At 46.6% G+C, this 26,423-nt stretch overlaps 1 protein-coding gene across 2 annotated transcripts in view; it reads right to left on the reverse strand.

Annotated features, from left to right (window-relative positions):
• Positions 1-7,876, reverse strand: part of GPI (glucose-6-phosphate isomerase) — a 51,982-nt gene extending 44,106 nt beyond the window's left edge. For both annotated transcript variants that reach the window (XM_063140905.1, XM_063140904.1), the window contains exon 1: positions 7,733-7,876. In XM_063140905.1, the coding sequence (XP_062996975.1) occupies positions 7,733-7,851 (119 nt within the window). In that variant the 5' untranslated portion in view covers positions 7,852-7,876. The remainder of the gene's footprint in view (positions 1-7,732) is intronic.
• Between the last annotated feature and the right edge of the window lie 18,547 nt (positions 7,877-26,423).

The raw sequence follows: 26,423 nt of genomic DNA on the forward strand, positions 1-26,423 counted from the left end.
GGGGGGGGGAACAGTCCTTCAACACAAATCAAGGCTATTTTGATATATGCAGCCAGCTGAAAAATAAGACCTAAGCGCTACCCACCCCAGCACAGAAAAATGAGTGAACCAAGCGTGCTGAATACTTCATTAAAGGCACAAGCAGTCCAAGGAGTAAAACCAATCTCTGCCTTCTGCTCACTTCCGTGGTCATCCTATTTAGGAATTACATAATCTAATCTTCAACTATCCCAGTGAAGCTTTCTTATCTAGACAGGCCGCCCAAACAAACCCCTTCTGCATTTGAGGCTGGAGACAGAGTTGAGAGAGAGGTCTGGGAGACATCATTCCCCACGGTGTACATACAAGCCCAGATTTAGAATATTCATGACCAGCAAGAGGGCTCAGGAAAGCAGCAGCCCCCCCACCTCGCATGTCAGAACATTGGCCTCGAGCTGATCGAACAGCAGTCGGTGGGAAGGGGTTTCAGGCAGGATTGTTTCCCAGCCCTGCCTGGAGACGCTGCCGAGGATTCAGACTGGGGCCCCCCAGTGCTTGCACCCAGGGCTCCGGCCAGTGAGCTGCAGCCCTCCTGGTCTTATCCAAGATCTGCAGCTCCGGCCTGAGAAACAAAAAGCCTCCCCACAGCAAATTCAAATCCATCAAAGGGCACAATCAACCAGGGGACGCCTCTACACCACCAGAGCTAGAGATGGATTTTGGTGACTGAGCTGAAACCCCCCAAATAACACACACACACACTCGCTCTTAAGCAGCTCCTGTTATTTCTCTTTCCAAAGCCGCAATTGAATTGGATTGTGCCCCGGGGGCCAGATCTGAGCACATTCCTATCCTACTGCCACCAGCTGCCCTTGCCTCGTAGTCAAATGGACTCCCTACATCTGCCCACATTGAAGTGAATGAAACGGCCCAACTTATTTCAGAGGCACTTGCAGTTGGATGGCAGAGAGACGTGGTAAAACGACACACACCAACCGGGTTGGACTCGATGGCCTTGTAGGCCCCTTCCAAGTCTGCTATTCTATGATTCTATGATTCCTACAACAGGGGGTGGCCTCATGCAGCCTCCTGCCTAATTTTGCACCCCTCCCTCATGCTGTCAAATCTGCTGGCCATCAGCGGTGGGGTGGGTGGGGGTGGCATGGGACATGATTTTGCAAAACAAACAACAACCAGACTTGTTTCCTTGCGAAATTGGGGGTGGGTGGAGTGTTAATGCCACTGCAGCAACAATTTTGACAGCAGAGGGGGGAGGAGGGAATGCAGCCCCCAAAGAGTTGCCCTGTAAGAAGTCACCATCATCAAGGCAGTAATAATATTGGTATATTATTCTACTAATATAGACACATAAACATTCAAATGTTTAAACACACACAAATGTTTGAATGTCAATACATAGAGTGAATAATCTCGACCACATACAATATATAACAACAGCGGAACAACGGTGAAAGTCAATTTCAACATAAAATCTTTCAAGTTCGTGTAAAAATAGCTTCTAATTCCTTGGGGGAAACTATTTTATTGGATTCTAACTGGAGTTGTTAATGAGCAACACAAATGTAGGCTAGATGTTTATGTTAGGCAACACCTCACCGGTGCCATCAATAGAAGACTGGGTCTTTGCATGGGTGGTGCAGAGGAGCGATACGTGGTGCCTTGACAGTTACAGCATCCCGGGCATTTCCTTCAGGAGCCGCAGACAGTCAGGCCGGGCAGGAAGCCGGACCCCATAGAAGAAACTGCGCTCTTAGTTGGAGGGGGGCACTTAGGAACATGAAGCGCTTTACCAGCTTTTGCAGGTTAGCACCAAACAGCTAGGCGCTTTCCAACCCTCTCCCGTAGTCCTTTTAAGTCAGCCCGGCTCTACACGCCTGGAGCGCCGTTTCTGGTAGAATTATAGCCAAGGGTGGACTGCACCACTTCAGACAGCAGGCAGGAGATACCATTTTTGAAAGCTTCCCAAGTAAGAACTCCTGCCTAGAAGCAAACCAGCACATCATGGGGACGCGGGCCAGCCCTAGCCCTCTCCCTGCCACTATGCTGCTTCCCAGAAGTTTCCACATCACAGCATATTAAAAATGTGATCCTCAAGCACACTCTGAAGTGGTATAGTTCATTTCACCCCTTCTATACTATATGCAGAGGGTTAAAAATGGAGGGATAAAATCTCTAGGGAAAGGCAGGGAATGGTAGGGAATGGTGAAATGCAATTGCTTTGCTTTGCTAGAAAGTCTCTCCTGCTCTATCAAGAAATCAAAATAGCAGCACTTATACAATTGTAACTATCCAACATTAAATTAGCACTATGCTGGCCTGGTTGAAAAGGAAGAGGAAACAGGCCTAGCAAGCCACAAACTTCAGTTTTCGAGCTAACTGTGTTTAGGGGGGGGGATGTTATAGGGGGGGCATGACATTTGGCACAAGTGTACCATGTATCCCTGGGAAGCCTTCTCCGCCTGAACCTGGTGCACAGTCGTAGCTCTACCCCAGAGAAAGGGACGGGGCTAGTTCTTCAAGTACTTCTGCTCTTTGCAACTGGGATTTGATGATAGCTGGTCTTCATTGCTCTTTAGTTTTTTGCCTGTGCAAATTTTAATATTTTTGTTCTTGTGGTGTATTTTATGCTTAGCCACCTGCACACCTACATTGTAGTAAAATGAAGGTTATCAATAGAACACATGTATGATGTTATTATTTATTTATATAGCACCATCAATGTACATTGTGCCCAACACATAGTTAGCATCGCTCTGAGAACGGACTGAATTCACTGCAGAAATTAAAAAAAAAACTGGGTGAAGGAGGCTTGCACAGAGTTTGCAAAAGCACACTTAGTGCTATTGAGGCATTAGAAGGGGAAGTTGAATGTTCTAGATACTTTCAATACGGTTCAGTTTGGTTCACAGACTATACCCTAACTGGACGGGGGCCTATCAGTCTCTTAGCGTAGCTAAGCTATACATAACTAGTCACTTATCATTCTAGTCTCATGATCTACAGCATTTTAATTGGCTTGCAACACAGACCCTATAGGCAGCTGAGTTTCTTTCCAGGGAGGGATAGACTTTCGTCTTGCTGCCTATTTTTACTAGCACTTCCATGCTTCATTGGTGTGTTTGACATTTACAAAGCAACATGCATACTCAAACCTCTTTAACTTAAACCCGGGGAGGGGCTGTGGCTCAGTGTGGTAAAGCATCTGCTTTGCGTGCAGAAAGTCCCTGGTTAGATCCCAAAGCTTCTCCAGGTAGGGCTGAAAAAAATCCTTCCAGTACCCTTGGCAACTCAGTGTAGGATGGACCAAGGGCCCGACTCAGTATAAAGCAGCTTCCTATGTTCCTACAGTAAGAAATCTGTACTAAATGATGCCAAGAATGCACTCTTGTTTGAGAATGCAGACACCTTGCTTGACCAGACCAGGATGCCTCTAGACTAGCTTTCTTTGCAGCAATCCCAGCAACTTGCAGATGCCAAGTGGTCTAAAGCATGGATGGAGAGAATGCAGATCAGTCTTCCTCAACCTGGTGCCTTCCAGATGTGTTGGGCTGCACGTCCCACAATTATTGGGGTTGCTTTCCAACCTCTCGAGGAGTCATCAGGCTGGGAAAGGCAGAGGTAGATCATAAACCACCCTACTTTTGGAGGACACTCAGTGCCTGTAGCCATTTTCTTTAGGTCTTCAGGCTACTGTTTCAACCGGGCCTAATAAAACTAAAGAACCCTGAGAGCAATTAGAATCTTTAAAGGTTTTTCCCCCTCCAATCTCATGATTTTTAAGTTGTGGGAAGATCAAACAAGGTCATTTTACAAATTATTTTTGATTACAGGAGGTAGCTCTACGCAACCAAGCAAAGCACTTTGCTATGAAGAGTTACTTTCCTCCTCTCTCACAAAAAGGAAATTCCACACCATGTCCAGAGTTCACAGTGGTTCTTGGGGCAGAGAAAGAACTTCCACCACAGTTCGAAAAAAGTATCTGTTTGAAGGACAATACCGGTAGCTACTTTCTGATTCTTTGAACGTTTCCAAAGATGATTATTTTGAAAGATACCAAACGGCTACGTGGCTAAATCAGTTGCAATTTGCCACTTGGCTGGAGCAAATAATGAACAGGGGCCCACAGAGAGAAAGCAGCCAAATGCAAACCGTGCTGACTTGTCAGCCCTTTGATCATTGTCCACTTGTAGCACCCTTACAATGGCACTAGCCGAGGCAGCGTGCCCACTGGCCCTCTAAGCGAGCCACCATCTCACTACGCTAGATTTTGAAAGCTAGGAATACACATGGCAAGGCAATGGCAGTGTGCCCACATTCGCAGCATACATGCTCTTGGTCTAAGAGAGCTAGTGCCCTTTCTGAAGCCATAGCTCAATAGTAAAGCACCATGTGCATTGCGTGCAGGAAGTCCCAGATTCAATCTCTGACTTCCCCAAGTAAAGCTAGGAAACGCAGCCAGTGTCGACAATTCTGAGCCAGATGGACCGGGGGTCTTCCTGTGACAAGAAGCTAGCTAACGGGGGTGGGGCAGGGCAAAGAGGAGCCACTGACCGCAGCGTATGGCTCACACCTCGGAATGGCTCCTTGAGTCTGAAACCGGGGCAACACATAATGATGCGGGTTTTCCAGAACATTTTCAGCACGGACAATCCTGAAGAACAGCTCTAGTCCTCAGCTAATGGGTCATGTGCCTGGTGGCTGCTCTCCACGTGCTCTGCAGGAAGTAGAGCAGAAGAAAGGAGCAGAGGAGACCAACAGAGACAGGATCCCTTGAATGGATGTTCTGGAAAAGATAAGACTATCCATTGAGAGGAAAAATATTTCCTTCCATTGCTTTTAAGTTGCTTGCATGTCAGTATCAGAAGTCCCCATAAACTAATTTCCCTCTTTTAAAAAAGACATTGTACAATCCCAGTTGTTCGCCACCAATTCTGTTTCACAGACTAGGAAAACTGACAAAATTACCCTTCTTTAATCCCTCCCCCACAAGTTTCAGGAAGAGGTTTCCGTACGATTGCAAGATCTACCCAAGACCGTTTTAAGCACCATTAGGCAACACTTGCGACACGCTACCAAACTCACAGAACTTACTTCAACACATGCAGGGCAACTAAGAGGTATACTTTTTCCCCATTTAAGATTCTGGCAGTTTTTAAGCTATAAGCTGCTTCATGGCGAGGGCAAGAATACCTTCAAGTTACAACATCTGCCTAACAAAGGGAGGGAGATACCGGCCACTTCACGCAAGGTGCCTTCTGACACCACTTGTGTAGGAGAAATTGCACATACGCGTGTGATGGAAATGCACCCACACCTATTTCGCTGCATGCATGTGTGTGGGAAAGCAAAGTGATGGCGGTGTCATTTGCATTCACAAGTGAAAAGAGTAAACGTGGTTTCCAGCAATGCAGCAAGATACAGGCAGGCAGCTGGTTGTGTGTGAAGCATCCTGAATCAGGAAACCGTCACCTTGAGCGTCATTTTTTTGTACAAATAAAATAAATAAATAAATACCTAGCTGTGAGAAGGTCATTTAACAAGGGTCTCTCCTAGCTTGAACAAGGCTTCCATTTTTAAAACACACACACATTTCTCTAGGGCCTAGCAATATAAGGGCAGAAATACAACACCAAGAGGAAATGCTCAGCAATTAAGGAATTTAATTGTCTTCAATTACCTACATAACTAAACTCAGAGCAGTTTTCACAGTGTGTGCATAACCAATACAAAAGTAGACTTGTGCCGCAATCCTTAAAAGACTTACTAGAGCTTGCTCATTTTTAATAGGGCAAATGTGAAAACACACAGAGAGACTGGAAGTAATTCCAGGTGCTTCGAAACTTTATGCCAACAACTGGGAACCAGCAAGGCATTTCCAGGTCCAAAATGACACCCTATTCCCAGATTGGTCCTACATACCGATTTTGCATGTCACAAAATCAGTCTCCTAACCTGGGTTTCATTTGCATGTAACTTACCTGCATTAATGAGGAGTCTTGTGGCACCCTGAATTTATGACTGGCGTAAGCTTTTGTCTACTGCATCAGATGCAATTCTCATCCAGAACGGCTTTTGCCATAATAAAATGCATTGGGGCTTTAAGGGGACAAAACTGACTAACTCAGCTGCCCTTCCGGAGATGGTTAAATCTCCTTTTGCAGTGCAATCTTATACTCCGAAGTAAGGCCTACTGAGTTCATTGAGCCTTACTCCCAGGTAAGCAGGGACCAAACTGAGTGATCTTCTGGACTTCAACGGTAGGAACTCAATGGTGAAGCAATACTTCAAAGTTCAACCTCGGCGTTCCCAGTTACAGTCTCTGGAAATAAGTCAGTGATGAATGTGGGAGAAACCTGAATGCGGCTGCCAGCCTGTGCAGGCTGTGCAGGGCTAGCTTGGCTCTCCCTTGGTATAGGAACACTTCATGTGGCCACGTCACAGCGCTCACAATCCTGACTGGAGCAAAGCAGCAGGCGTTTGCAAGGTTTGGCCTTGCTGATCGAAGTTCCACTGGAACTTGAAATAATCATGGGTGAAATAATCACAGAGGGTTATTCCAGTCTACTCCAAAATTCAGAAGGCGATCATGGGCACATCAGCCTGGGCCTGTTTGGAGCTGAAATTCTACCCTGCATTTTAGGCTTGGGAGGACAGAATGGGGAAGCAGAGACCCCAGATTTAATTTAATCTGGAATTGTTCTTTTTTGAGGGGGAACCCTTCCTCCGGGTTCCTACACACACTTTTCAAAAGGACACCCAGCATGCCCGAGGCTCTGCGGCATCAGGTCAGCTGCTTCTTTCCTGCCTGTCTCAACATGGAGCAAGACAGTTTGAAAAACCACAGGGAAGCCTTGATGGGTGAGATGGTGGGCCGAGGAGAAGCCCCCGGACTCCTGAACACTCCTCACTCTTGCAAGAGCCCAATCGACTGGCAACCGTCTTCCCCAAGCAGATGCCCTCCAGGGCAGACCAACCCCCAGACCTTGCAGCACTACCCATACGGGTCTCCCTAGAAGTGCATCCCACCGACTCGCAGGTTGAGAGGGGTGGAGGTGGCAGCCTCAGGCACCTCAGTACTACGGAAGAGAATCTGGCCGGCCTTCTGGCCTCCGCCAAGCCGATTAGATTTGAAAGTGGGCCCTGTGTTCCTATCAAGAAGACATCCTTGGCTGGGAATGATGGGAGTTGGGATCAACACATCTGCTGCAGGGCACCTGGCTGGGCCAGGCTGCGCGAGGTCCCCGCAGGACCTACAGACTTTATTTCCGAGGATGTATGTTTGGAGACGGGGAGGGGGCGTGCAGGTGGAAGGGGCAGCCTGGCCGTGACTCAGCAAGGGAGGCCTCCCCGCGGAAGGGCCCACAATGCCGCGCCGCGCCGGGCCGGAAGGCGGCTGTGCCTGCCCGCACGTAGCACCCGCTTGCAAGGAGGAGTCAAGGGCAAGCGGAGAACGCGCGCGCGCGCGGCCACCGCCGGGCCCGGGCAGGCTGCAGCCGCCTCGCTGCGCCCCCGGCGCGCTCCGCCGTGCGCCCTCTCTCCCCGGCAAAGGGGCGCCGCCCGGGCCCGGGCCGCGGGGACAAGGGCTCGCGCCTCTCCTGCCAGCTGCCGCCGCCGCCTTTTGCCGGGGGCGCCAGAGCCTTGGCCGACCCTCCCCCCGCTTCGCCAGAGGCCCCCGACAGCGTGGCGCGGAGGGGCCAGGGCGGGGAGGGGCGGGAGGGGCGCTTCGCCCGACCTGAACTTGCGGAACCGCTCCTTGTCGGCCTCGAAGAGCTGCCGCAGGACCAGCTGCGCGGCGTGGCCCTTGTGCCACTCGACCAGCTTCTGGAAGCAGGGGTCGCCGGAGAGCGCCATGCCGGGCCGCGAGCAGGAGCAGCAGCCGGAGGAGGAGGAGAAGAGGAGGAGGAGCAGCCGCCGCCGGAGCAACAGAGGGCGAGGCGGGCGGAGCAGCCGCTTTTGAGTGAGAGGCAGGCAGCCCGGCTCCCCCCCCCCCCCCGGCGGCCCGGCAGGCTCCGCCCCGTCTCGGGTGGGCAGAGGCCGAGGCGGCGCTGGAAGGAGGGAGGGAGGGAGGAGGGAGGCGGCTCCGAGGAGGCTGCCCGTTGCGCCCCTGCGCCGCCTTTCGCGCGCCGCGCCTCCTGCCCGGCTGCGCCTACCGCGCCTTTGAGGCGCGCCAAGCCGAGCGGCTCCTGCGGAACCTCCAAGGGAAAGGTCCCTCCCCGCACGACGGCCGCCTTCCCTGCTGCTGGAGAAAGGAGCGGGACTCCACACCCCACCCACGCGGGCACTGCGATGGGTGGGGGGGCTTATGTGACGGAGAAAGTTGGGGGGGGCGCCGCCCCGGCTTTGGCCTCCCACTTCTCATGACAAATTCATGTAAATTAACAAAATTCTCCCATTTCTATTTTACTGCTTTAGTATCATTGTTCCCTTATATCGATTAATAGTTTATATACTTTAGACAATAATCCTTTTTTCATTCTAGAAAGCAGGAATTTTCCAAAGGGAGCCCAGCTGCTAGATAAATTTTCCTCTCTGTTCATTTCCTGGATATAATTTATAATCTAAAGAACTGGGGATGTAGATTAACATTTCCCAGTAATTGGCCGTGCAAAGAAATAAATCCCTGAGATAAAAAAATATCCTTGAGTGTTACCAAATTATTATCAAACCAAGCAGAGTAATTTCCCAGCTCTTTGGCTTCCTAGAATGTAGTATTATTAACCATTGGAGTCAAGGGAGATACTCCAGGTGCCAATAAATGACTATATATCATCCAGCTTTTAATAATTTGATTTCTAATTATATTTCTTGCCAACATAGCCACATCCAGTCAGCTAAAGGTCTGTTTATTTTCTGCACAAGCCTTGGTTGCTTTTAAATGTATAAAACCAGGCCAGAATTGCCACAAGCACAGCTGTTCAACAGTAATGTGTGGTCTCAGGGGCAGCCCAGAGCATTTTTTAAAATCATAATTGACAAAGCAACTTTTTGTTTTTAATTTATATGTTATGTAATTAAGATTTTGTTTTTAATCTGAATTTTATTGAAATGTTAGCCACTTTGAGCACCATTTTAGGGTGGAAAGTTGGGAGATCTTAATTAAATAAATAATCAGGCATATAGAAGCAATTGTAAGGCATAGAATGGTAGTGGGCGGTCTAATGTCTCTAAAGGAGCTATCCAAAGTGCACCTTGGAGAGCTCCAGTAATAGTAGCAGCAGCAGTAGTATTTTTAAAAATTGTATGCTGCTCCATATCTAAACAGATTATGGAGCAGAGAACAATGAGAGATAAAATGATACAATGATAAAAAGAATAAAACAATATTTCAATTCTTTTTAAAAATAGCGCCAGTTAAATAGTGACTGTTCCATCAAAGGAAAGCTTCCTGGAAAAGAGCTGTTTTCATGAGGTGCCAAAAACAACACAGAGTTGGCACCTGCCTGACCTCCAGAGGCAGAGAGTTCCATAGGAAAGGGGCCACCACATTGAAGACTCTTCTCCAGGTGGAATCGAGTTGGGCCATAGGTCCATGTGGAACCACCAAGCGCATACCCTCTTATGACCTCAGTGACCGGGCAGGTTGGTAAGGCAGAAGGCGCTCTTCTCTCAGGTATCCTGGTCCCAAGTTGTTTAGGGCTTTGTACCCCAGTACCAAAAGGTTCAACCTGGCCCGGTAGTGAATAGGCCACCTGTGCAGGTCCCTCAGGGAAGGAGTTGCATGCTGAAAAGGGGCAGCTCCTTGTAAGAACTGAGTTGCTGCATTCTGCACTTGCTCTGAGCAGCTGTGTTATGCTCTAACTCCTTTAGAGTTCTGAGTAGTTCTGACTGAAGATTCACCATCTCACTGACATGAGAGCCACCAGCCCTCCCGCAGGGGAGGAGAGATGTTAGCTGTGAGCTTCTCAACTGAAGTAAAGGCAGAGGGGTCTCTGAGACCATTAAGTCCTCGAGGCTAAAATATCCCAGCTGCACCACTGCTTCTACCCTAGGGTGGTGGGGGGAAGTGGTACAGCTCGTATGGCCTACAACTACCCATGAAGATGCAGATTCTCAGCCAAATTTTGGGCCACCGGGGCTCTCAAAGTGTAATTTTTGGTCCAATAGGCACTCATATTCAACCCCGAGGGGGCCTCCATCGCAGATGTGTGGCTGTGACAAGCTTTCCTGTTTTGTCAGTACTTGGGGGATCACAACGGAAGTGGCAAGCAGAGTTGAACAGATCCAAGTTGATGTAAATTAGGGCAAAGTCAGCCAGGTTGAGGTGAATCAACCTGGCTGACTTTGCCCTAATCCAGGGTCTCGACAAGTCGGGTCAAGGCAAGGCCCTCCGTGCTGCCATAGTCATGGAAGGGTCTCATGAGCAGCAGTCCAGACCCTGGAGAGCCCTCCCTGCAGTCAAGTAGCTGAACTTTAGAATAAGGTCTTACAAAGGACTGGAGTCATTTGATGCCTTAAGAGGGATGGCAAGGCCTCACCTCCAAGTGGCTCCACCCCCTTGGAAGGACTGCCTGCAATCCTTAAAGGGCTCACAGCTGATTCTTCAGCTGCATGCTCTTGCACAGCTGTGAAGTAGGAGAGGCTACAAAGGAGTCATCCCCAGTATCATCTGAGGATGATGGAAGACCAAATCCTCGTCAGGGAGGTGGGGTTGCTGAGGGTTCACTCCTGAGTGGAGTGGCCTATGATTTCACTCATACAGTGGCAAACCAGCTGTCAATGGGAAACCCACAAGCTAGACATGAGTGGAAGAGCACCCTCCCACTCATGATGCTGGAAGTAGCAGATAACCATCAGGACTGTTAGCCGTCGATAGCTTTCTCCTCCATGAATTTGTCTAACCCCCTTTTAAAGCCATCCAGATTGGTGGCCATCATGTCCTCTGCACCTTGGGTGAGGGTGCAGGGGATATGACACCAGCAGTGGTTCATCCTTTTGGGCTGGGGGAGCAGTGACTCTTCCTGCCATCTTCCTCCTGCTCCCAGAGCCCTTGTTTTCTCTCTCTCCTGCCCCTAGCACACACACACACACACACACACACACACATTACATATGGGCCCCTGGCAATTGCTTCTTAGAATCATAGAATGGTAGAGTTGGAAGGGGGCTATAAGGCCATCGAGTCCAACCCTCTGCTCACTGCAGGAACCCACCCTAAAACATTCCTGGCAGATGTCTGTCCAGCTGCCTCTTGAAGGCCTCTAGTGTGGGACAGCCCACAACCTCCCTAGGTAACTGATTCCATTGTCGTACTGCTCTAACAGTCAGGAAGTTTTTCCTGATGTCCAGCTAGAATCTGGCTTCCTGCACTCAGAGGATCAAGAGGAGATTCTGGCCCTCCTCTGTGTGACAACCTTTCAAATATTTGAAGAGTGCTATCAGCCTTCTCTTCTCCAGGCTAAACGTGCCCAATTCTTTCAGTCTCTCCTCATCGGGCTTTGTTTCCAGACCCCTGATCATCCTGGTTGCCCTCCTCTGAACCCCCTCTAGCTTGTCTGCATCCTTCTTGAAGTCTCCATTCCACTTCTGCTTGCTGGAAGTTGCTGCTGCCGCACAGCTCTCTCTCTCTGTCTGTCTCTCTCTCTGTCTCTGTCTCCTCCAGTGTGGCAGTGGCTTGCATCATCCCCTCAAATGCTCCAAGGAAGTGCATTTGCAGAAATGTTCCTCCTAACAAAACATTTCCTGTGATTTTGCTCCCCTGAGCCAGTCGAGACAGACATGGCTGTTTGCGTTGCTTCGCAGGGTGCTGCAGTGGAACACTCCCAGCCAACCCTGACTGTTCTGTATCTTCTGGTGCCCGTACAGTGCAGCTGACCGGCTCTCACTCAGTCCCTGGTTTTCCTTGAGGCTTCAATACAGACGAGGGGGAGAGGCTGAAAACAAGTGGTTGGGAGAGAGAGCTCAGCTCAGAGAGCAGCCAGCAGTAGTAGGCTGCACTTCCTCAGGGCTGCCTCAACTATGCAGCAGGAGAGAGACCGAGACAGGGAGTGCTTGTGCACCATGTTCGTAGGGGGGTGGGGGCAGGCGGGAGGCCGTGTGTGTGTGTGTGTGTGTGTGTGTGTGTAAGAGTCATGCAGATAGGATATGTGCAGAGCACTCCTATGTAGGTCTACTCATAGCTAAGTCCCACTGAGTTCGATGGGGATTACTCTGATGTAAACGTGCAGGATTGTAGAAAGGAGGTAAGAATTGGTGCATGTTGGGGAAGGGAGCCTTACTTTGCCTTCTGTGCAGCAGGTTTCTGCTAGAGCAGGACATGAGTGTGTGTTGTTGTGCTGCTGCTCAGGTACCACCTCCACCTAGGCCTTGCACTCATGTTCTTAAAGATTCTGGCCTCAGTTTGCCTTTCTGAGACATTGGTTTCTGTTAGAGCAGGCAAAAGTGGGCTCAAATGAGTGATTTTGTGTCCTGAGCCTCCGTGGACTTGCCTCCATCTGTCTTTACCCTTGACTCCACTTGCCATTAGCTGTCCTGCCCCATCCCTTCAGCTCCAGTGGGCATGGGCTACCACTGAAGGGCACCTATAGAAATATAAATGAATTATAACCTGGGGCTGGTTCACCCCAAATCATACTCCAAATCTACCTGACACTACAGCGTTGCATCTGGCCTGATGCTTTGTATTGGTACATAGAATGGTCTACCATCTTACCCCTAGGCCAGTACTAGCCTGTGGAAGTATAAATGAATAGGGAGCTGGTGGTATTATTGTCATGGAGATGCTTGACCATGTCTTGCACCAAAACAAAGTGTTGAATTGGACATGGTCCTATGGTATCTTGTATTGGCCACTTCCTTCGAGGTGAACGTGTGCAATTTGGGTGGCCAAAATCTCCTTATGGAGTGCATAGTCCCAGTGGCTTATTAATTTCTATTGGCATTATTAGTATGGGGTTCCAAACAGCATGTTAGGCTGGAGGAATGCTGTGGCATCTCATAGAGGGTGCTCCCCTGGAGGGAGGGAGGGTGATTTTAGGTTTTAGTAAAGTTGGAGGGATTTGCTTTTAAGAAAATTTGTACAAATTAATTTTCTTTGTAAAAGGAGCTCTGCAACCCTGTTTACATAATAAACCCTTTTACACTGATGTTAACTTATTATGTAGACTGACAAAATATAAAAACTTCCAGAGGGGTAGCGCATTACAGCAAAAAGGAGAGAATCTTGTGGCACCTTAAACTTTCAAAGACTAAAGCTAGTCACTAAAGTTTATGCCATAACAAACTTGTTAGCCCTTAAGGTGCCACAAAACACTTCATTCTGTTTATCATGTCCAAAAAAATGCTGCAATCGTTTTTCTCAATCTGTAACCTCTCTTTTGTTAAACTCCTTTTTATGTTTCCTTTTTAAAAAGAACTCTGTGCGTGCACGTGGATATAAATCCATGGTTGGCTGCACTTTTTAAATCATGTCTGCACATGTTAATATGTTACCTGTCACTTTGCACACAAGATGTACACTATTTTTTTCTACAGTTGTGACATCAATGTAGGAACACTGCAGAGCAGAAATTGTTTTATGTAATATTCCATTTTCGCCAGAAGATGTCAGTACAGAACACTGTTCTGCCTATTTGTCTACCAAGGTAAACGTTTTCCTGCAATATATAACTATTTTGCCAGTTATTGACCACTTCCCATATCCTTGTCTTATTTGTCTAATGCAGGTTGATGTAACCCCCCTCGATAAGTATTTAATTATATGTTCTGTACAATATCCAGCACACTGATGGTTAAAAATAGCAAGGTAGCATTTTTATTTTACTTCCCCAATTAAAATATTTTGGTTGTCACTCTAATTGTAGGCTTTTTGTGGTTTATTGGAGCAACTTGTTAAAGGCCCATGGGAATTTGTGGGCTGTGTGTAGGGTGCCTAATGGCTCTGAAGGCACTAGGCCAGGCATGCATCTAGGTTGGTCTTGTGTCCTATTTACAGAGGACCATTCTCTGTGAGAGCGTGAACGAGGTCAGTTCTCTATTTTGATTGTGACTTCTATTCAAAGGGCTGCCCAGTCCGATTTGATTTATTCAGTCCAAGGCTGCTTTAAAGATAAAGAACCTTGTGTAGGGAGAGCAGCAGAGGCCTTGGAGTTGCCCACCAAGTTGCACATCTGGACAGCAGACTCAGCAAGGCACACAGGTCACCTGGCCAAGTATTGTGTTACTATTTAAATTAGAGCAATCCTCTTCCTGGGGATGATGGAATTCCTCTTTCAGAGTAATGGATGCATAAGTGGCTGCCCTGCAAGTGACTGTGGGCATCCATTGTGCTGTGCCAGAATTTGGAGGCCTCTGTGCCTGCCATGGCCATCTCACTACTGATCAGGCTCTGACACCCCCACGGATAAATTGTTGGATGTGTGGAACCGTGGCACTTTGTGGCCCTGACTTGCCTCCAAAGAATACCTCCCAACTGTCTTCACTTTCCCAGTATATACCTACCCATTGGACTGAAGAGCCCACAGGGTGAATCTGGCCCGTGGAAGTTCCCCATCTGGCCCATTTCCCTGCTGACCCCATCCCCTCTCCCAGTGCTTGGGAAGCAGGCTCTGGTCTTCTTCTCCAATCACTGAGGACACCGATTACACCAGCAGGGGTGAGCCAGAAGGCAATCCATCCCCTGGGGCAGGAATAGTTTGCCATCCCTGCTCTAGGCACCCCTGCCTCGGAGGATGCCAGGGCCTAGTAATCTCTGGAAAGGCCTGGGTGGGGGTGGCAGGGCAGGCAAATGAAAGCAGGGCAGGAAGGAAACAAGGGTTCAAGAAAACATGAAAACACAGTAAGCTCCTGCAAAAAACCAACAACCTTTTCCTATTGCCCCTACTGCTACTCTAGCGGTAGCTCTAACTCTGCATGGCTCAGATCACTTGCGTCCTTGACGTTGCTGTAGAGTGACTAGCTGTGATTCTGAAACCCAGCTGCTGGTCTCTGGATCAGCGCCTCCAGCCCTGTCCTGGGGTTCTTGAGGTTGCCCCTCCTCCTAGCTTTGCTCCTTGCCGTCTCTCCTGAACTGGGATGCCTGCCCGTGGCAGTGGAATTTGTGATGGAGCAGGACACCTCCCAGGGGAGACTGAGCTGCTGGCCCCCCTTCCCTCCTCCTTTCAGAGATCAGTCCAAAAGTTTGTTTCCAGATATTACTCTTTGAGAATTCCTCTCTTCCAGAGAGTTTTTGTCTAGAATGGGAGCAGGGAGGGCTAAGCTAAAGCTAGGGTGACCATATGAAAAGGAGGACAGGGCTCCTGTATCTTTAACAGTTGTACTGAAAAGGGAATTTCAGCAGGTGTCATTTGTATATATGGGGAACCTGGTGAAATTTCCTCTTCATCACAACAGTTAAAACTGCAGGTGCCCTGCCCTCTTTTAAATCAGGTCACTCTAGTATAGCTCCTGCAGCTTTAACTGTTGTGATGAAGAAGGAATTTCACCAGGTTCTCATTATATACAAATGACAGTTGCTGAAATCCCCTTTTCTATGCAACTGTTAAAGATGCAGGAGCGCTGTCCTCCTTTTCATAGGGTCACCCTACTAAAGCTACACTTCTTCCTAGTATTTCTTCTTTTGTGGCATATTAACATGTATTTTTTTGCTTTTAAAGGTCATCTTGTGTGTTTTTTGAAAATGTAAGTTGCCTTCAATGCCTTAAGGGGGCTGAAAGGGAAGGATCTGCAAACTTTGGCATCTCATCGCCTGAAGCGCAGGGAGGTGTTGTCAAGTATTCTTGGTATTGAAAAAATCTATTACAGAAATCTCCTGGAACTGGCTTTTATCTCATTGGTAATCATTTCAAGGAACAGATTCTGGCTACTTTGCAGGAGTCAAATCCAACATAGCATTTCCTCTTGTATATTGAACAGCTGCTTGGTGAGAACAGAATTACCATCCTTTTGACCAGATTTGCCTGACATTCACTCACACAGGGCTGTTTGTTATTTGATTAATTGCAATTGCGTTGTTGATACCCAGGGCAATTCTTGTTCCTTGCATACTGTTTAATACAATAACTCTAATGATTTACATAAAATATGTTAAAATAATTGTTAAAAATACATATGTAATACAATTATAACACTGAAGAATTTCAACTTGCAACAAAAGATAAAAAAAGAACAGTCAAATGGAGCAATGTCGTGACGATCAATGGCAAGACCCCACTTCTCGCTGCCCTTGGAGAATGGCGAAGGGAAGGGCTTCTTGTGCTTAGCTTCCTTCACAGGAAGTGACAAGTACTGTACAGGTTCACTGGGAAGCAGCCAGGGGACGTCAGATGGCGGAGCAGCTCTTTTCAAAGGAAGCCAGTACAAGATGGAAGGCTGGCCCAAGTCACCTTGGTACAACAACAACATCAACTGTATTTCTTACCTGCCTGTCCATTTGGATCGAGGCAGGGAACAACAATAAGTATAAAATACATAAGGCTGAATTAAAAACGTAGTATACATTATTAAAACATCCTAATACAAGATGGCGCCTCTCCCCAGTCTTCCTGCAACACTGGCAATTGGGCAGCATTCTCCACTGCACGTGAGGGCCTCAGGCAAGCTTCAGGTGCTCAGAGCAGGGCACACCTGAGGCAGCTTCTTCCCTCCGTCTCATGGTAGGGCTGGACCTGCCAGTAAGTATCGTCTTCCCCAGAAGCCCTAATGTCGCCCAAGGGGGCTGCAGCTGCCCATATGGCAGAGATGCACCTGACCAAAAGTATCATGGAATGTCAGTGATGTTGCTTGAATAAGCAGAATAATTCTATAAGGGAGAGGTCACTATTATCTGCATATTTCTGTCATGCTCCAAACAGTGTATGGAAACCACCACTGGAGTTCCACTAAACATAGCCATGTCTTCATAACCCAAACAATGCACGCAAAATGCACATAACTCCTTCAGTTGTTTAAAGTCATGCAAATTACTTTCCCAGACATCAGGTTGCAAACTGCATTTCTGTGGTTTTGCAAGAGACTTCCTTTTTGTTAATGGTTTCCTGATGGAAACAGGCAAAAATGAGATCCTAGACAGCTGAATCACTGGGTTTTATAAAGTAATAATATACGTGCTCAAGACATTGTTTTCCAGTAATAAAAATACATCTCCAGACTGATTGCTTTGTGCTCAGCTGGGGGCCTTCCATGCTTGCACCCTGGCCCAGCTAATGTGGGAAGGAAGGTCTAATAGGCTCCAAGTCTGTACTTCGTGTGCAATCCACAAAGCACTTACTCCAGGGGAATTGTGTCATCAGACCAGGTTGGACTCTCTCTTACCTTGCCATAATGTTCTTCCTGGGAGGCGGGAGGGGGACGACCTCTTGATCACACAATTACTTATGTCCACTATTTAATATCTCATATCTTTGACTATGGAGTTTGACTGTATAAATGACTCCACTAAAATCATTTCAGAAAACCTGTCTTGGATGGAGTTCTTTCACTATGCTCTTGCTAATATGATTACCATTTCAATCTTGTGTATGCTTCTAAACAACTGACATTCTTTGTTTTACTGCCTGAAAACCTCAATGTCAATGTAAGGAATGTTTTCACTTACGGCCCTCTTGCAACATTACACTGTTCCAGATCTGGGCAGCCTGCAAATCAAGAGCCTGCCCAGGAGTGCACTCGATCCCCGCCTTCTGTCTATGAAGAGGTCTGGTCTTACGATCGAACTACAACGCCCTTCCCTGGCCAGATGTCCTGCTCCAGGTATTTTGGACTTCATCTCATGGCATTCCTGACTTCTGGCCATGCTATCTGGGCCCGATGGGAGTTGGTCAAAAACATCTGAAAGGCACCAGGTTGGGGAAAGCTGAACTGGACATTATGTGCTGGCATATGCATGTAATAGTAATCCAAAGGTGCATTGTTGTTTTATATGAAAAGAAGCCATGGGGGCCACAAGGAGAGTGTGAGTGTGTGTTGATTAACCCTTCTTGCCATGTTTCCATTTAAAACCCCCTACACTGGGTTCTTTTCCCATCCATAGAGAAAAAGATACAGATCTGAATATCTTTGCCCAGGGGTGGAAAAGCAACAGAGGGGTGCAATTACGGGCAGAGAAATGGCAGGAAGGGAAAGGGTTAAGCAACCCTTCCCCACACAGTTGCTCTGCTCTGAGTACAGATGCTTTTCATTAAAAATCAAAACCTGCTCTGTGAAGTCTAATGCAGTTTGTAACCAGAGCTGAAACCAAGGTTTGAAGTGTTTTCAAGCTGTGTTTAAGAGGGAACGTGGTTAGCATCTCTGCAGTGGCAATGCTAAACCAGGGTTGACTAGGAAAGGGAGGAGGAAACTGGTGCCAGAATACAAATAACCAAAGGGAGTGAGGTTATGTTTCAGAGGCCAGCTCTTGAGTTGCAAGCCGCTGTTTGCTTAAAATACAGGCATATAAATAAAACAAACTGCCTTCGTTTTGCACTTGCTCATGACTTTTATTATGACTTTAAAAACACACCCAGATTTTCAGTTTGTACCTCCAGAAAGGAAGTGTGTTTGTTCCCATTTGTGTGGGTCTGTGGGTTGAAGGCCCCATGACTGAATCTGTGGGGCCCATGACAGGCAGTTCTCATGGCTCTTTGCCGTTCTCATTCCACACCCCTCAAACTGCTCTCCCCAAAGAATCCTGACACCTCATCCCTTTTGATCAGACTGTCTCCAAAGCTCATCCTTGATGAAAATGGACAGCACTGAAGAAGATACCCAGACTTTGGTTCCCTGAGGAGGCCATGTCCTGGGCATGCATCTGGCTTCCTCTGCTCTCTCAGGTCAGTATGTTCAGATGAGAAAAAGACAACTGACGTGAGATACACTGACGATATTCAAATAATGGGGGGGGGTAAGAGATGAGCAATTGCTTATCCATGGGGCTGGTGGCTCCGATGTCAGTGGGGCATTGAATCCACCACGGGTTTCTGTCAGAACTCTAACAGAGCCACCTTTAGAGTTCTGACTGAAACCTGGAGCGGGTTCATTTCCCCATGGACATTGGAGCCACCAGCCCCTACTGACACGGGGGATATTGAACCTCAGGCTCATAGGCCAAATCCAGCCCTTTTGGGGGCCAAACCTGGCCCACCAGAGTTCCCAAGATCACCACACTGCTCCCACTGGCCCCTCCCCCTTTCCCCAGGCCACCAATTGTTTGGTGGCTTGCCCTCATCCCCCCATTGTAAAAAGTTAAAATGACTTCCCCCTTAGGTACTGACAGTAAGAGCTCTAAGCTAAAATATGTTGGAAATTTTGGCTTTGCCCCCTTTTGCCTTCATCTGCCCCCTCCACTGGAATATGGCCCACTGAAAGCTTATCCAAAATTAAAATTCAGCCCTCAGGCTGAAAGAAACTAGACACTCCTGCTTTAGGGTGGATTCCTGCATTGAGCAGGAGGTTGGACTTGATGGCCTTATAGGCCCCTTCCAACTCTGCTATTCTGTGATTCTATGATTCTACATAGAGGTTCATCAGACAAGCGTTTATCGCACACTTGCTACTGCCCACTTATGGATGTGTGCATGTCCTTTAGACAACAATGTCTGCCTTCCATGTGCCTCCCACTCATTTTTCTGTCGCAAAATAGACCTCTTTTAATCTGACTTTTTAAAAAAAACTAGAATGTGCTGCGATCTCCTGCTGTGTGCAGGGAAAGTGGAGCAATCAAATCAGCCCCTGAATGGGCCATGTGGGACAAAAGCGAGGGTAGAGAAGCAACGGTAAGGAAACACAATTTCCCATGTGATGACACTCATAATGGGAAAGGCAAGAAGCAGGGGTTTTTAAAGTTAGATTTAAGTTAAATGTCAGGAAGAACTTCCTGACTGTAAGAGCATCTCAGCCCTGGAACATGTTGTGGAATCTCCTACTTTGGAGGTTTTCAGCATGAGATTGAACAAACATATGCGAGGTGAGATGCTTTTTCATAATTCCTGTTTTGCCTAAGAGCATAGGGAAAACAACCTGTCCTGTTGAATGCTTTACAAACTAGAGATTTATTCTTCTGTTAGGTGGAAAGGAATTATTAGGGTGCAACCATTTCTCAATGGAACCTCAGGCCAGTTATTATTTATCTGCAATTTGTGCCCAGGGCCAAATGCAGCCCCTAGGTGGGTACTATATCCGGTCCCCACTTGCCACTCCAGTGGTAAGAGGGCACTTAGCTATGTAGGGAAAATAGGTGCTTGGGCCATGGGACTGGCTAACAGGCCTGTTTGGGGAGTTACATGGGCTGCTGGCCTTCCACCCGCCCCCACCCCATATGCTTCCTTACAATAAAGCTACTTGCTGACCAGGGCAATATGTGATGAATAGTTTGTTATTCATACTCCCAGGGATACAAGTGCAGGTCAGCAGATTTGTCTAGCAACAAATAACTTCAAACCACTTATCTGAAATGGGATGTTAGTTGGCCAGGACAGCAGAACAATGGGGCATTTCCTGTCCTGATGTCTGGAAAAGATTACTTGTGACATTTATTTTTAAAAACCAGTTGGTCTGTGAGTGCGTGCCACTATTGTCAAAGAGGATTGCTCAGAGTAAGCAAGTTAGCCTCCAGTTCACTAGATCCAACATTCCCAAAAGGAGAGGTGCTAGAAATAAACGATGTACCCACCCACCAAAAAGATGCATCTGTGCATGATTTAATGCTCCTAGCTTGTGTCTGCTGGTGGAGGGTGATTCTGCCACATCACATTCTGTTGCTCCCACTCCAGCAGACTTACCCACTCTCAGAGGTTCATGCCTGCTGCTTCTCTGCTCTGGGCTTGCTTCCTTCCATTCAAGAGTCACACTCAGGCCATTGTCAGATTAGACACATATGAAGCTGCCTTATACATAAGGCTAGGCTCCTGCCCCGAAAGGGATCCTCGAAAATCATGGGTCCATCTAGCTCAGGGGTGGGGAATCTTTCAGCCTAAAGGCCTAATTCAATTTTGGAGACATTCTCCAAAAGACAGGAAACAACCAAATGGTGGATGGGTGGGAGAAGAGGTGGAGCAAGGGGAAGAGGGTGCACTCGTCTGAGGAATCCTGGAAGGCTGCACTGGGACCACAGGAGGGCTAGATTTGACCCCCAGGCCTGAAGTTCCCCACCCCAGATCTAGCCCCTTATTGGCTACTGCAATAATTCACAATGGCTGTTGAGGATCTCAAGGCAAAAATATTTCCTAGTCCTCCTACTTGAGATCTTTTTGATTGGAGATGCTGAGTACTGAAGCTGGAACCTTCTGTACTCTGTGCTGAGAGTCAGTTCTTTCCCTATGAATGTTTATTTGGAAGTAGGTTCCAGTCCATTGAGTTCAATGAAGCTTGTTCCACTTTAGTGTGCATAGGACTTCAGCCTGAAACACAAGACAATATTAGCCATTTTGGCTTCTATTGACTAGTGCACCTATTCTTTAGCTTTGCAAATATAGGAGCTACCACATTTCTTTTTACATCTGCTCTCTGTTTCACAGACAGATCCACCCTCATACTATCAGAATTGTGTGAGGTAGAGCAGTGACAAGCACGCTAGCTCAACTCCCCCTCCCATCACTTGGCATCACTTGGAGGGCAGCTGTTTGGAGTGGGAAGGCTGCTCTATTTATTTGAACTTCCTGCACAATTTAGATTTCTGGGAAACTGATGTCCTTGCTTGGCTTGACACACAGGGGAAGATGCCTATAGCACATGTGCTCATGGTAAGTTTAGGGTTACATAGAGTGGTAAGTTCAATAAAGTAGGTTCATGGCTGCTAAGCAAGATCAGGTTCAGGAGAATTATTATTATTATTATTATTATTATTATTATTATTATTATTATTTATATAGCACCATCAATGTACATTGTGCTGTACAGATAACACAGTAAATAGCAAGACCCTGCCGCATAGGCTTACAATTGTCAGGACCCTGGACAGCATACTGCAGGGGATACTCACTGGAGTGTTTCCTTACAAGGAGAGCTGTTGTCGCAGCCAAGGACGTTTTCTATTGGTAATTATTGTCATAGCAAAGCCAAAGAAAAGTCCCAATGACCACCCCTACAGCAGCAAGGAACCACAGACAACTGAGTCCTTGAGAAGGTGGGCAGGCCAAGAGCTTTCAGGGGCTCCACCCACTCTAAATGCTACCTATAGCACTGAAATAGTCCACAGTTATTTCTGTAGCCTCAAAGTCTTGCATGGCTGAAGAATAGGAGATGCCATTGGGGAGCCATCCTTGGAGTTTGAGGTTGAGGTGAGAGCTACATCCTCAGGCCTGGAAGGTACCTGACGGGTTGCTGAGGATTTTCCCTGAGGTGAGGCAACCAGTGACTCATCAGAATCAGAGTCCTCCTTGGAATGCAGCTGAGCCTGGGGATGTGACAATTAGGATTCTAAACCATGCCGGGAGCCTATACAAGTAGAGCAGGCTCTCCATTGCAGGCAATTGCCATCCAACTTGTAGAGATTGATGAAGGAGTAGGCAAAGCACTCTCCATTATTGCACAGGGGATTTAGAATGCCTGAATAGGGCTACACTCTAATCTCATGTAGGAGACAATCCTATTCTCATATTACACTGGCTGAATGAAGATTAAGATTGCTACGAAGTCCCTTATGTCAGAATAACACAGAGGCCTTAGCTAGACCTAAGGTTTATCCCGGGATCATCCCTGTTCATGTAAATGACACACAGGATATCCCAGGAGCAGGCAGGGACGACCCCGGGACAAACCTTAGGTCTAGCTAAGGCCTAAGTTACAACAGTGTGAGGAAAGTACTCCAAAGTTACATTGCTCTAATTTTAAATTTTCCATACATCCTTCACAAAAGTTCTAATAAAAAAACACTAGCATGATGTCTATAAAGGAAACATAGCAGATCTACTTCTTAGTAGTATTGTCAGCCCACATTTATTTTTTAGTCCACATTTAGTTGACACAGATATTCTAATGAATTGGTGTGTAAGGGGCTTGTGCCAATTTTGTCTTTCATGTGACCTTATGGCTTATCCAGTTTACAACAAAGAAGACCAGCAGCATACATGGGTCATTTTATGTTATTACAAGCTGGCTTCTGCTTTCTGAACTCCATTGTTGGATTCCTATGTGGGCAGTCCACAGGTTTCCTTCCCTTCATATTAAATTAAGCATTTGAAAAATACTCCAAATAACTAAAAAATAAGTACAGTAATATAGTATTAGTGTTGATAATCAATTGCATGCAAATTACACACACTCACACTTCTGTAAAAGATTGGAAAACAAAACTTAACATGCTGCTCTGGTAATTTACAAAATACAAACATACCCACAGCAGCTACTAGTCCAAGACATGTTATGTTTTCTGCCAAGACCAGTGAAGGCAATAGACAGGTTTTTGCAGACACACATATACAGTACCAAATATTCATTTATTTTAAACTAATTTTAAACTGCAGTTAAGGGTGGGGCCCTGTCATAACAAAGTATATAATAAAAGAAACAATACAGCAATAAAACAATTTAAGTAAAGTCCCATGGCAAGTGAGCCTAATGAGAAAAGGAGTGCAGGATGGGTGGGAGTATTTAAAAAAGGAATTTTTAAAGGCACAATTACAAACAATTCCAACAAGGAGAAAAGATAGAAGACAACAGAGGAAACCAATGTGGCTGCACAAAAAGCTTAGAGATGACCTGAAAACAAAAAAGGATACATATAGGAAGTGGAAGGAAGGCCAGGCTACAAAAGAAGAGTACAGACAAGTGGCGCAGAAGTGCCGAAATGGCGTCAGGAACCCTAAAGCTGAGAATGAGCTGAGATTAGCGAGGGATGCTAAAAGCAATAAAAGGCTTTCTTCAGAAACGTGAGTAGTAAAAGACAGAGGAAAGAAATGGTGGTTCAACTGCTTAATGAGGATGGCAAATTGATAACAGATGACAAAGAAAAGGCTGACGTGCTCAATTCCTACTTTGCCTCAGTCTTCACCCAAAAGCGGGTCTATGACCCCCCTGGAAAAAGTGAAGCAGAAGTTGAGGGGGCAGGATTGCAGTTTGAGATTGATAAACAAATGGTCAAAAAACACCTAATTTCCTTGAATGAATTCAAATCTCCAGGGCCCAATGAACTGCATCCTAGAGTAATGAAGGAGCTAGCGGAAGTACTCTCAGAACCTTTGTCTATTCTCTTGGAAGACGAGTGAGGTGCCGGACGACTGGAGGAGGGCTAACATTGTCCCTATCTTCAAAAAGGGCAAAAAGGAGGAACCTGGGAACTACAGAGCAGTCAGTCTGACATCCATCCCTGAGAAAATTCTGGAGCAGATTATAATGAAGTCAATCTGTAAACACCTTGAAATCAATGCAGTGATTACTAGAAGCCAACATGGATTTGTCAGGGACAAATCCTGTCAGACTAATTTGATCTCATTTTTTGATTGGGTAACCTCCCTTGTGGACTGTGGGAATGCTGTGGACGTCATATATCTTGACTTCAGCAAAGCTTTTGACAAAGTGCCCCATGATATTCTGATTAACAAACTAGCTAAAAGTGGGCTAGATGGAACAACTATTAGGTGGATTCACAGTTGGCTACAGAATTGGACTCAAAGAGTACTTATCAATGGAACCTTCTCAAACTGGGGAGAGGCAACGAGTGGGGTACCGCAGGGCTCAGTCCTGGGCCCAGTGCTCTTCAACATTTTTATTAATGATTTGGACAAGGAAGTGCAGGGAACGCTTATCAGATTTGCAGATGACACCAAATTGGGTGGGATAGCTAATACGCTGGAAGACAGAAACAAACTTCAAAGTGATCTTGATAGGCTGGAGTGCTGGGCTGAAAATAACAGAATGAAATTTAATAGGGATAAATGCCAAGTTCTACATTTAGGAAATAGAAACCAAATGCACAGTTACAAGATGGGGGATACTTGGCTCAGCAATACTACAAACGAGAAGGATCTTGGAATTGTTGTAGATCACAAGCTGAATATGAGCCAACAGTGCGATATGGCTGCAAGAAAGGCAAATGCTATTTTGGGCTGCATTAATAGAAGTATAGCTTCCAAATCACGTGAGGTACTGGTTCCTCTCTATTCGGCCCTGGTTAGGCCTCATCTAGAGTATTGCGTCCAGTTCTGGGCTCCAAAATTCAAGAAGGACGCAGACAAGCTGGAGCGTGTTCAGAAGAGGGCAACCAGGATGATCAGAGGTCTAGAAACAAAGCCCTATGAAGAGAGACTGAAAGAACTGGGCATGTTTAGCCTGGAGAAGAGAAGATTGAGGGGAGACATGATAGCACTCTTCAAATACTTAAAAGGTTGTCACACAGAGGAGGGCCAGGATCTCTTCTCGATTCTCCCAGAGTGCAGGACACGGAATAACGGGCTCAAGTTAAAGGAAGCCAGATTCCGGCTGGACATCAGGAAAAACTTCCTGACTGTTAGAGCAGTGCGACAATGGAATCAGTTACCTAGGGAGGTTGTGGGCTGTCCCACACTAGAGGCCTTCAAGAGGCAGCTGGACAAGCATCTGTCGGGGATGCTTTAGGGTGGATTCCTGCATTGAGCAGTGGGTTGGACTCTATGGCCCTGTAGGCCCCTTCCAACTCTGCTATTCTATGATTCTATGATAAATAAAAACAATAGAGACTTCAAAACTGTTTTGGGGCATTTAGACACTGGACATCTCAAAGTGCTTCCAAACTACCATTGTATTGAGTTAAAAGATATATTGTTGAAAGTACTATTGTTTTGTGAGTATATGCATAGTAAAGCAAATGGCAAAACAGGGATAAATATATCTTTAATATCTGTTGAACATTTTGGCTTCTGCTTTCATCAGAGACAGTTAGTAGAAAAGCTGACACATAGTGCGCGCGCGCACACACACACACACACACACACACACACACGTGCATCAGGTGAAAGCTATAGAATATTTGTGCTGTGGATGAATTCCCAAACTGCAAGAGAAGTACAGGAGGTGGTGTTATCCTTCAGGTTCAAGCCATTTGGAGACAATGCGTCTCCAGCCTATAAATCCAAAAGTTTCCCAGTGTTTCAAGGATTGCTGAATTAGACAGTTGTTCTATTGCAAATATTACCATGTCTGAAAGGCTGAGGCCATCAAAATTAAAGTGTTTCAACCACAGGTTGCTCTGTCTCCTTTGTTCTTATAGCAGAGTTGTGGTTTCTGAATCTTGTATGAACATTAGTGGTGGTTTTGTCAACATATGGCATCTTGATGACATTGTTAGATTTACAAGTGATGTTTTGTTTAATAAGATAGGTTTTTCTGGTTGGTGTGCTTTTGAATGTTGTTGTTTCACGCAGATAAGATCAGGTAATGCAGAGGTTGGATGTGATCTGGGATCGCTGTTGGGTATTAATTTTGCCTCTCACAAGAAGCTTGGGCAGATTTGGTGGATGGCAAAAGGGACTTTTGCAACTTTTCACGACTTTTGCAAGATATGGTGAGCTAGCAATCAGGAGGCACCTTTTCTTAATTGT

This window comes from Elgaria multicarinata, chromosome 14, assembly GCF_023053635.1.
Source record: "Elgaria multicarinata webbii isolate HBS135686 ecotype San Diego chromosome 14, rElgMul1.1.pri, whole genome shotgun sequence".
Lineage (NCBI taxonomy): Eukaryota > Metazoa > Chordata > Lepidosauria > Squamata > Anguidae > Elgaria > Elgaria multicarinata.